This window comes from Halichoeres trimaculatus, unplaced genomic scaffold, assembly GCF_033239565.1.
Source record: "Halichoeres trimaculatus isolate MK-OKI-2021-1 unplaced genomic scaffold, fHalTri1.1 fHalTri1_scaffold_10, whole genome shotgun sequence".
In the NCBI taxonomy this organism is placed as follows: domain Eukaryota; kingdom Metazoa; phylum Chordata; class Actinopteri; order Labriformes; family Labridae; genus Halichoeres; species Halichoeres trimaculatus.
Genome location: NW_027437187.1, coordinates 36,664,285 through 36,676,184, shown reverse-complemented (window position 1 = coordinate 36,676,184; position 11,900 = coordinate 36,664,285). Strand labels below are relative to the sequence as shown.

General features: G+C 42.8%; 1 protein-coding gene across 1 annotated transcript; it reads left to right on the top strand.

Moving 5' to 3' along the window:
- The first annotated feature begins 6,039 nt into the window (after window positions 1–6,039).
- Window positions 6,040–8,817, top strand: LOC141797040 (arg8-vasotocin receptor-like). The gene is made up of 2 exons (XM_074678430.1): window positions 6,040–7,442; window positions 8,082–8,817. Exons 1-2 carry the CDS (start codon window positions 6,131–6,133, stop codon window positions 8,363–8,365), a joined length of 1,596 nt encoding a protein of 531 aa, XP_074534531.1. The 5' UTR covers window positions 6,040–6,130; the 3' UTR covers window positions 8,366–8,817.
- The last annotated feature ends 3,083 nt before the right edge of the window (window positions 8,818–11,900 follow it).

Below are 11,900 nucleotides of genomic sequence, written 5' to 3'. Positions count from 1 at the left end.
AAGGGAGAGAAGAGAGGTCTGGTTTGGGAGGAGGGTCCTGAGAACTGGGACACAGACAGTCTGGATCAAAAGGCTTAGAACAGGGACACTCAGAGACCCCCAGGGACACCCAGGGACACCCAGGGACACCCAGGGACACCCAGGGACACCCAGGGACAGGGATCCTGAAGGTGCTGCTCACACTGACCTGATGGTTCAGGGTAAACAGCGGTTTTTCCTTCCTTACTGAGGGACCGGTTTAATCTCTGGTCTGTCTGTACCGCGCTCAGATCCTCTCTGCAGCTTCGAGTCAGAGACCTTAATCTAGACTCTGTCAGACTCTGGGTCCAAACCTCAGGCCCAGGAATCAAAGGAACCATCGAGTGACCCAGATCTACTTCTCTGACTGCTGCAGCCACAGCACACATTCCCATGATTCCTGGGCCCAGACCCCGGGTCCCCGGGCTCAGGGCGGCGAGGAGCGCCTCCATGTCCTGACGCTGATGAGACGACCCGAGCCTGGAGCTGTAATAACATCAGGACGTCCTCAGGAACAGGAGATGAGGGGAGCCGGCGTGAAGGGAGACATCCGCTACACTGTCCCTGAACCCCCGCGCCCCCCCAGGACCAAACAAGACCAGAGGGGGACCAGGAGAGGGTCATCACGCAGGTCCATCAGAAAACTTCATTAGAGCCGTGAGCCGGGTCAACGGGCGCACAGGAAACTTTGAGGAGGGGGTCTGAACAAACCGCCCTGGGAAATGATGGAGAGCAAAATGAAGCATGAGCATGGCACGCACGGCGAGCATGGCACGCACGGCGAGCACGGCGAGCACAATAAAGATAAGTCAGAGCAGCAGCCGGAAACCAGTCAGCAATTACAGGCCGTCGCAATGGAAACTGTAATAAGCAATTAACATGGTTACAGCTCACCGGGAGGCTGAGCCGTGGCGTGAAGGAGTGCAGGACGAGCGGGGGGGGCAGATAAGACACGTTAGAGCAGTAGGAACATGCCCGGACACGTTGAGGAGCAGAAAGAAAAGAGAAGGTGAAAACAGCGCCTTCTCAAAGATGAAGAGGGCGCTGAGGTCCTCATGATCCTGAGGACACCTCAGCACACGTTTTGGCGACATGCTCTTCTTGGTAGGCAGCGTGTTAGCCAGATGCTGATAGCTGCATCAGCTACATAATAGCGTGACGCCATCCCAGCGTGACACAGTGTACCCTACTAATAAATCCAACAAAGAAGAAAAACAACTTAGTAATTAAAGAGCAACGATGGAAGACATCCAGCACTTCAATAGCTCCACCTTCTGGGCTTGAATCGGTTTAGTGCGGCCCCCAACAGAAGGGTACAAAACGAGAAACAGTGCAGGTCTGTAATTTGGGGACCTGTTGGGACATTGGTCAAAGGTAATGTCAAAAAAAGTGGGCTGAACTGGGACAAACCAAACTGAACAACTTGGTGAAAACAGGGAGAAGAGTGCTGCAAAGGAAGGAACATTAGCGTGCATGTTTTTAGCTCTAAAAAAGGCACATTAGTGTATATGTTTTTGCTCTAGAGAGGGCACATTATGGTGCATGTTTTTGCTATTATGAAAGCACATTAGCATGCATTTGTTTCTATAATGAGAGCATACTAGCAAGTATGTTTTAGCTTTGAAGAAGGCACATTAGCCTACATGTAATTCTAAAAGTGGGCACATTAGCATGCATGTTTATCTCTAGGGAGGGCACATTAGCGTTCATGTTTATTCTCTAAAGAGTGCATATTAGCATGCATGTTTTAAGCTTTAAAGAGGGCACATTAGCGTGCATGTTTTTCTCTAAAAAAGGCACATTAGCATGCATGTTTATCTCTAAAAAAGGCACATTAGCGTGCATGTTATAAGCTATAAAGAGGGCACTTTAGCATGCATGTTTTAAGCCCTAAAAAGGCTGCATTAGCGTGCATGTTTTTTTCTAAAGAGGGCACATAAGCATGCATGTTTATCTCTCAGGAGGGCACATTAGCGTGCATGTTTTAAGCTCTAAAAAAGGCAAGTTAGCATGTCTGTTTATCTCTAGGGAGGGCACAGTGTTCATGTTTTTTCTCTAAAGAGGGCGATTTGCATGCATGTTTGTAGTTTTTAAGAGGGCACATTAGTGTGCATGTTTATCTCTAAAGAGGGCACATTAGCGTGCATGTTTTAAACTCTAAAAAAGGCACATTAGCATGCATGTTTATCTCTAGGAAGGGCACATTAGCGTGCATGTTTTAAACTCTAAAAAAGGCACATTAGCATGCATGTTTATCTCTAGGAAGGGCACATTAGCGTGCATGTTTTAAGCTTTAAAGAGGGCACATCAGGGTGTTTGTTTTTTGGTCTAAAGAGGGCACATAATCATGCATGTTATGCTGTCAGAGAGGGTGCATTAGCCTGCGCTTGGCTCTCAAGGAGGCACTCCTGCAAGATGTGGCTCTAAAGAGGGCACATTAGTGTGTGCAGGTTTGGCGCTCCAGAACAAACTTTAGTATGCATATTTGCACCCAAAAAGGCAATTCAGTGGCATGTTTTGCATCACAGAGGGCACACTAGCAAACATTTTGCCTCTTGAGCTCAGGTTTTAGCTACGAAGAGGGAACATTTGCAAGTGTGTTAGCTCCAAAGAGGGCACTGTAGCGTTGGCTTGGCTCTCAAGAAGGCACTTTAGTATGCATGTTTTGGCTCCAAAAGGGCACATTAGCGCGCATGCTAACATTCTGATTTCAAAGAAGGCTCATTAGTGTTTGTGTTTTGGCTCTGAAGCGGTTCCTGTACTGGGCCCTTTGGCTCTTTAGCACAGGTTTTGGCCCCCCAGAGGACTTCACTGCGTGTTTTTTTAATAATTGGCCCATGAGGGGTGGCGGCGACTCCCCCTTAAGCTCCCCCTCTGTGCACACCACTGTGCAGGAGGCTCTGTACACAAAATGTAAAGTGTTTTATTCCCTCGTGCAGGGATGTTAAGATGAAGTTTGTCTGTTTTAACTTTTAGACGACAAACGCCACAGACAAACTAAAGAGCTTGTTTTAAGCTCTTTAGTTTTAGTCTTGCGTTTGGGGAAATAAAAAGAAAATGAATCTTTTTACACCCACAGAAATCACCTCATGCAGAGGAATCATAAAGAGGGAGATAATCCAAATTACAGGATATGAGATTCTCACTTTCTCCGAGAGGAATCCTCGGAGACGCAGTCAGGTGTTTCAGACGTAATTTGGTGAAATGAATTTTGAATTTTGAAACAAGTTTTGAGGACTTTGGTTCCAGGATGAAATGTTTCTACTAAAAGATTCAAAAAGGAGGTGAAAAAATAATAAAAGATGACCCAGACACATGAAGCTGCACTTCTTATTTTGACCAGCAGGGGGCAACAGACGTCTAACTGCACGCTTCGCTGATTGAAGATGTAAAAAGCTGCTGCAGTTCCTCGAATGTCCACTTGAGTCTCACCAGGACAGAGTCAGTTATTCGCAGGTGGTTTGAAAATCTGCACATGCTCAGTTTGAACATTCACTGTTTACGTCCGTGTATCCACAGGGAAAGCAGAATACCTCCTCTTTAAAAACTTAAAAATATCTTCTGAACTTCACATCATCAAACAGCCTGGATGAACATCAAACTCATCCTCTTACAGCAACAAACGCACGCCCTGAATGCTTCATTAAAGGAGGATTACGCCTCAGAATAAGCTCCTTGTGGTTTGGAACTGGCTTCACATTAAAAACACTGACCCTGAATAAATCAAGCTCAGGGGTTTCTCTGCGTAAACAACTTGAACAGAGGGACAGACAGCGTCATTACGGCGGCTCTGCAGAGGAACACAAACAGCATTCCAATCTGTTGGTCAACGCATTCCCACCGCATTAAACGGGGCGCTGCGATTTCACAGCCTGAGCAGAAATGCATAGAGAAATCCAGTTTGCATTAAGTGAAGATCACAGCGAGGAGCAGAGCAGCGTCTGAATCTGCTCTTTATGACAATCACTCAGAGGGTTTCTATGGAAGCCCACTGCTGCCAGTTAATGAAAATAAAAAAGGTCAGAATAAAAAGAAAGTCAAGCCATAATTATGAGATAAAAAGCCAAAGTTATGGAAAAAGTCACAATTATAAGATAACAGACATGAATAAACCTTACTAAAGACAAGAGTCGTTTTTCTCTGATGTTTGATCTCGTTACTGTTTGATATGATGATAAAATGGATTGTGAGACTTTTTAATCTCATAAAAATGAATTTTTATCTCATGATTATGAATTTCAAATCTCACTGATTTTACTCTATCTCATAAATACGCATTCTTATCTCTTTTTTTTGTTTGTTTCATGTTTATCTCATATTTTTTTATTATTTCATATTCTTATCTATTTTTTGATCATATTAAGTGTAAACCAACCAAAGCGACACCACTGAAAACCATGTTGACCGAAAAGGTTTAGGCTAAAGCTACTTAGCTTATATGTGCCTAACCTTCTTACTGTACAACATTAAACCAGAGCCAAACAAAAAGTCAAACAACACGATCTCAACAACCAATGAATAATTAATAATCCAAAAAAGAACAGCAGCAAATACAAAAGATCTCGTGATAATGTCTTTTAAATCTTACAATTTTGAATACTTATCTCATCATTAGGGCTTTTAAATCTCATAGTCATGTCTTTTTATCTAATATTTATGACTTATTAATTTCTCTTTTATGACATTTGAATCTCATAATTTTTCATCTAACGATTTCATTTTTTTATCTCATAAGTATAAGATTTAATCTCATAATTTGACTTTAATCTCATAATTATGAAATAAAATTTTATGAATTTGACTTTTTATTTCAAGAGACTGAAAACTTGTCATCATTTTGACTTAACTCACAATTTGTTTTTAAACTCATAGTTATAAGATTTAATCACATAATTTTGATTTTTTTTTTATCAAATAATAAAATTAAATCTCATAATTTTGACTTTTTTTTTGCACGTAATTATAAAAACTTGTGTCATAAATTTGACTTCTTATCTCGCAATTACAACCCTGATTTTAATATTAAGATTTTGAATCTGATTATTTAAACATTTTCTTTCATAATATTGACTTTGCACTTTCATTGTTTCAACTTTTTTTCATAATTATGACTTTTAAATCCAATTTTAAACTTTTTATCTCATAATTTAAAAAAATGTCTCATCTATGAATTTTTTAATCTAATAGTTTTAATTTTTCAATCTCATATGAGGCTGTATGCATTTTTATCTCATAATTGTGAGTTTCTATTTTTGAAATTTCGTATTTTTATTTCATATCTATGACTTTTTAATCTTAATGTTTTGAATATTTACCTCATTAAAATGAGTTTTATATCCCAGAGTAATATCTTTTTATCTCATAATTAAGATTACGAATCTCATATTTATGAATTTTTAATCTCACTTTTGTGGCATTTTAATTTCATAGTTAAATTAAGTATAAAATTGATTCTTATTTTGACTTTTTATCCCATAGATACGAAAATTTGTCATAATTTTGACTTTAATCTCACAATTTCTTTTCTTTTTACCCATAATTATGAAAATGAATCTCATAATTTGACTTTTATCTCATAATTAAAACTTTGTATCTTACAATTGTAACTCTGATTGTATTATTTGGATTTTTTTAATCTCACATTTTTGAAGTATTCTTTCACAATATTGACTTTGTACTTTCATTGTTTTCACTTTTTTTTTCATTATTTTGTCTATAAACTCATAACTTCGACTTTTCATCTCATAAATATGACATTTAATCTAATGATTTTAATTTATTGTTCCCATTTTACACTTTTTAATCCCATATTTTCGACTTTTTTTTATTGTTGTTATTCTTTTTTTTTCCAGCTGGCAGTTCAGGGCTTCCATAGTTGTTTCACCTGCTCTCTGCTGTTTATCCGACTCTCGCTCTGCTCGCTGCTCGCTGCTCTCTGATTCCTGCAGCAGTGATTTGGGAGATTTGATGTAAACAGAGCAGCTTCCTAAAACACGTGGAGCACTTAGAGAGTGGAAAAGAAAGGGGGCGTGGAGTGTGGGGGCTTGATAAGAGGAGCACACTGTAAAACATGAGCTCATCCAGGAGGGTAAACGGAAAGTAAGACTTCGAGATGTCTCTTTCAGAAATATTCTTTGTTTGTTTTGATTATTTAAATTTGTTTGCAATAAAAACTTTAATGTTCAGTTTATTTTTATCCCATGATTTAAAGGACACCCCTCCTCTCTTTGAAGGGGACCCTGTCTCTGATCCAGATGAGAGCTTTCCACGCTCCGTCACTTCTTGCAGCGTGCGCGCTTTACGCACACACCGCCTGAAACATGATTCGGGTTTAAAAAGCCTCCCACAGCCTCCACGAGTCAGTCAGCAGCGTGTTCCTCCCCGTGAGCATCAGGTAGCTCCATATACGGACCGCCGAGGCTCCTCGCAGCCCCTCTGGCTCTGCAGCAGCTCGGGCGCACAGAGGGGCAGTGCCATGCACACTCCTGACTACGCGCTGCTCCTGAGTGGAGGGAACCAGTCTCTGGTTTTCGGCCCCATGGACCACCAGAACATGGGGACTCCTGGGAACGACACGGTCTACCCCAACGGGTCTGATCCGTACGCGCGGAACGAGGAGGTGGCGCAGATGGAGATCCTGGTCCTGAGCATCACCTTCGTGGTGGCTGTGATCGGGAACGTGAGCGTCCTGCTGGCGATGTACAACACCAAGAAGAAGATGTCCCGGATGCACCTCTTCATCAAACACCTGAGCCTGGCCGACCTGGTGGTCGCCTTCTTCCAGGTGCTGCCGCAGCTCTGCTGGGAGGTCACCTTCCGCTTCTACGGCCCGGACTTTCTGTGCCGGATCGTCAAACACCTCCAGGTGATGGGGATGTTCGCGTCCACCTACATGATGGTGATGATGACCCTGGACCGGTACATCGCCATCTGCCACCCCCTGAAGACCCTGCAGCAGCCCACGCAGCGCGCCTACATCATGATCGTGTCCACGTGGATGTGCAGCCTGGTGCTCAGCACCCCGCAGTACTTCATCTTCTCCCTGAGCGAGATCAAGAACGGGTCCGAGGTCTACGACTGCTGGGCGCACTTCATCGAGCCGTGGGGCGCCAAGGCGTACATCACCTGGATCACCGTGGGCATCTTCCTCGTGCCTGTGGTCATCCTCGTGCTGAGCTACGGCTTCATCTGCCACAGCATTTGGAAAAACATCAAATACAAGAAGCGGAAAACGACCGGAGGAGCCGCTGCGAAGAGCGGGCTGATCGGGAAGAACTCAGTCAGCAGCGTCACCACCATCTCCAGAGCCAAGCTGAGGACTGTCAAAATGACTTTCGTGATCGTCCTGGCCTACATCGTGTGCTGGGCGCCGTTCTTCATCGTTCAGATGTGGTCCGTGTGGGACGAGAACTCCCAGTGGGCCGGTGAGTGCGCGGGAATGTCTCAATTCATGTCTTAATGAGGCTGCTGCAGCTGAGAAAAACAACCTGTAGCTGATCAGAGCAGGAGGAGGCTTGATAAGGAGAAAACTCACCGTGCGTAAAAGTGCCAAACTTTTACGCACGGGATAATTTGGCACAATGCGCAAAATTCTGCACACGCTGCATGAAAGATTGACAAAAGGGATGTGTATGATTCTAAAAATGACACATTTTGATCATTTTTGTTTGCATGCAAAAAGAGTTTTTAACATCAAACAGAAAAGTTGTGTTTGGATGATAAACCGTGCATCTTGTTTGAAAAGTGTCACCTTGAGACACATAAATGATGCTTTAAGGGTGAGACAGCAGATTTCATCACATCCTCATATCTTTCTTGACTTTCTCCAAATGCCAGCAGTCAGATTCTTGAGTGATATCATGGAAACAGCACTTAGCATAATCTGGTTAGCAGAGGCAGCTAACTTTCTGAACTCTGAATTTGGCAGATTTCCTCCTCTTCACAGACTAAATAGATTTCATATTTCAACACCAGATTAATCGCATTAGCCAGGCATTTCTGCTCCAGATGTTTTGCACACTGATCATCTTTTCTTCCCTCCTCTCTCTCCCTCTGTCCTGCAGAATCCGAGAACACGGCGGTGACTCTGTCTGCGCTGCTTGCCAGTCTCAACAGCTGCTGCAACCCGTGGATATACATGATCTTCAGCGGTCACCTCCTCCAGGATTTCATGCACTGCTTCTCCTGCTGCCTCAGGCTCAACCCCGACTACAAGAAGGAGGACTCGGACAGCAGCCTCCGCAGGACCACGCTGCTCACCAAGATGACCAACCGCAGCCCGACGGGGAGCACGGGGAACTGGAGAGAGTTTGACAACTCACCCAAGACCTCGATTCAGGCTGATTGATGGTGCAGCCCGGCCGCTTTGTTTACAAGAATCCTGCAAGGTTAGCACGCAGGTTTGACACATTACAACCCTGGGAGCCAAAGGAAAAGATAAACAGATCAATCAGAGAGCAGAGGTGTGTGAAGGGACAGTGGACTTGTGCACTTTCTGACAGAAAAATGTAAAATTGTGATGTTTACCTAATCTGTATGATGTCTGTGAAGGTTTTCAGTGATGATAGGGACACGTTTTGTTGAATTTTGTTCTCACACTCCAAAGTTCAACAGCCAGGACAGATTTTCTACGAACTCCTTCATGATTCTTTTCACCGTTCTCCACTGAGAGACCTTTTTTTCCTGGAATACAGACTCTTTTCACAGCGGTGGTGTCTCCCCGCAGTGCCACAGAATACCTTTTCCTGTAAAAATATCTACAAAGAGAAGAAAATCAGCAGCGAGGAGGTGTGATGTGGTGACAGGAACTCCTCCAGACCGCAGGGCTGATTGGAAACAAAACATTCCTCTTTTTTTTTTTTTTTTTTTTACAGACTAACGCTGAAAATATTGGAAAAAGCTTCATGCCTCACACCTTAGAGCCTTCCTGCATGCTCTACCTCCATCCTACAGCAGCTGGAAGCCCTCCTTCATACATGCACACATGTATGTAGAGATGGGGGGTTGATCAGGCTGAAATTAGCCACAGCTGGAAGAACTACCTTCTCGCACATTCCTCTCCTGCGACGTCAACACTTCCTCCTTTTTTCCTCGCATCCTGCCGGGCCGTGGGGGGTCTGCTGTTGTCCTGCAGCTTGTTTGCTCTCCACACTCCAACATGTTTCCCTTCACGTTCACGCAGCACGTAACCCTCCCCCCAGCCTCAGACGAACACTGTGCCTGGTCTCACAGCCTTTCTGTTGGTGTGTTTGTACATACAGCTGCTCTAACGTGTGTAAATATGAGTAATATATGTAAATCTGTTCATCATTATTCCCGTCTGTCTGTAGCAGCTTGTGCACATTGAAGTAACCTCTGTGAATATATGTTGAAATACATGTTGATGCACTGAACGCTGCCCGGCCCGGCCTCATGTTTTCACAGCCACGGCTCATTTCTCTCCTTCAGAGTCGTTCAGTTGCTGTTGTTGCTGTTGCTTCAGATTGATTGAGCAATTTCGAGCGTATAGAGGAAAAGATGTAGATTATGCCACAGAGGAACAAGAAGCTGTGAGAGTGAAGGCGTCAGCTGACATAAATCTCTCTTTCCATAGAAACGGTTATTTTTAGACTCCAGGTGGAGTTAAATTAAAGGGTCATTTCAAACATCAACAGGTGGAGCTACGTATCTGCCTGATCCTAATCCAGACTTTAAAATGAGAGTATCAGCACCAAGAATGGTTATTCCTAAACGCTACTTCTTAGCTTCCTGATCAGGTTGAGCTCAACCTCTAAGTACGTCTGAGTCTCCATGACAACACCACGCCAGCTGATGAAGTTTAGTGGAGAGAAGAGAGATCTGTGTTTTTCTCTGCTGAAAACGATTTCTGTGATTAATTTTGTAGTGATGGTGGACACTGGAGCCTAACTGTCAGACAGAAAAAGGACAGAAGAGCAGAAGAAAGAGAAACAGGAGAGAGATAGAGCACAAGCTAAAGGTAAAAAGAAAAGCTAAAGGCAAAAACTGTAGTTCAGGCAAAAAAAAAAAAAAAAAAAAAAAAACAGGCTTAAGGCTTTACCAGATGCTAAAGGCTAAAACCTAACCCAAAGGCAGAAATGCAGCCTAAAGGCTAAAAAATGAGCTAAATACTGAAAAACAAGCTAAAGGCTAACACAGGGGCTAAGATGAAAACACAAGCTAAAGAGGAATTCACAAATGCTAAAAGCTAAAACAGGTGCTATAGGCTAAAACTGGAGCTGAAGGCCAAAACACAAGCTAAAGGCTAAAATATGATCCAAAGGGAAAAACAGAAGCTAAATGTTAAAAAACAAGCTAAAGGCTAAAACAGAAGCTTAAGGTGAAAACACAAGGTAATGGCATAAATGGTTACTAAAGGCTAAAACTGGAGCTAAAGGCTAAGACACTAATAAAAGGCTAAAATATGAGCTTAAGGCAAAAACACAAGCTAAAACACAAGCTAAAGGCCAAAACACTAGCAAAAGGCTGAAACACAGGCCAAATGCTGAAACACAGGCTAAAGGCTAAAATGTGAGTTATAGGGAAAAACAGGAGCTAAATACTAAAAAAAAAAAAAAAAAAAAAAAAGCTAAAGGCTATAACAGAAGCTTAAGGTGAAAAAGGAGCTAAATGCTGAAAAAAAAGTTCAAGGCTAAAAAAGGAGCTTATTGTAAAACACATATAAAGGCTTTAACGGATGCTTGAGGCTAAAACTGAAGCTGAAGGCCAAAACACAAGCTAAAGGCTAAGGCAAGGATAAAAGGCCAAAACATGAGCTAAAGGCGACAACACAGGCTAAAACACATGCTAAAGGCTAAAACCAGGCTAATGTGTTAGTGCTAATGTTGTCTCCAACCCACAGTCAGCAGTTATTCTGCAGTGGTCTGTTCAAACTTGAGAGTCTATCAATAAAATGAAGAGCCAGGTTACGTTAGCTCTGCTTGGTGAGGTTGGAGTTGGTAGATGAGCTCTGGTAGGACAGAACCAGGATTCACTAACGTTACACGTTACAGACACGTCTCAGAGCACCGGGCTGTGAGGAGAGAGAAATATAGACAGCTGCTAAACTACGCTACAAACTGACAAAGTTAGCTTGTTGTCAGGTTTCAGAGTGTAGCTCTAGCTAACTGTTGGAGGAAAAAGTTGACTTGAACAAAGAAAAGTAGAGTTAAAATCTCTCTGGTGCCCCCGCAGTCTCTCCACATGATGTGCAGCAAAAAAAAAAACTCTTTATTTTCTCTCACTGGCTCTGAGTGGGTGCAGAAGTGTTAGATTAAAAGGTCACTTCAAACAGGAACATGTAGAGCTGACAGTTCCCACAGTTTAAGAGAAAGTTAAAGTTTAACCACCAATGGTCTGAGCTGCTCTGAGCTTTTGTGACTCTGTATTTTGTCCCTCTGGTGCCCCTGTAGCATCTTTTCATGATTCACAGCTCAATAAATCTCTACTTCTCTCCTTCTGGTGTTTATAAAACCCTTTTTTCAGCCTCAGTTTAAGACACTTTGTGTTAGCTGCTGTCTCTTTAAGGCTGCCTGTTTCATAAACCCCCTTTACTCTGATTGGCCAGCCTTCTGGGGGCCTGTGAAGGGGCGGGGCTATGGGCAAACCTGGTGTTTCAGGCCCAGTTAAGATACATTTTGATCAGTTTAAAGACAAATTCAGGGATTTCTTCAATGTATGAACATGTTGAGGTTTGAAAATCTGCACATGCTCAGTCTGAGCGACCAGCGTTGGCTAACAAAAAATACCCCCTCTTTAAGTTTTTTTTATTTTTTTATTTTTTTAACTCTTGGTTGGTTTTGTATTTTTCAGTTTTAACAGACAACAGGAGTGGTAGTTTAGCAGCAGAAGCAACTCGAGACCTGGGAGTTAGTTTTTAATGTTAA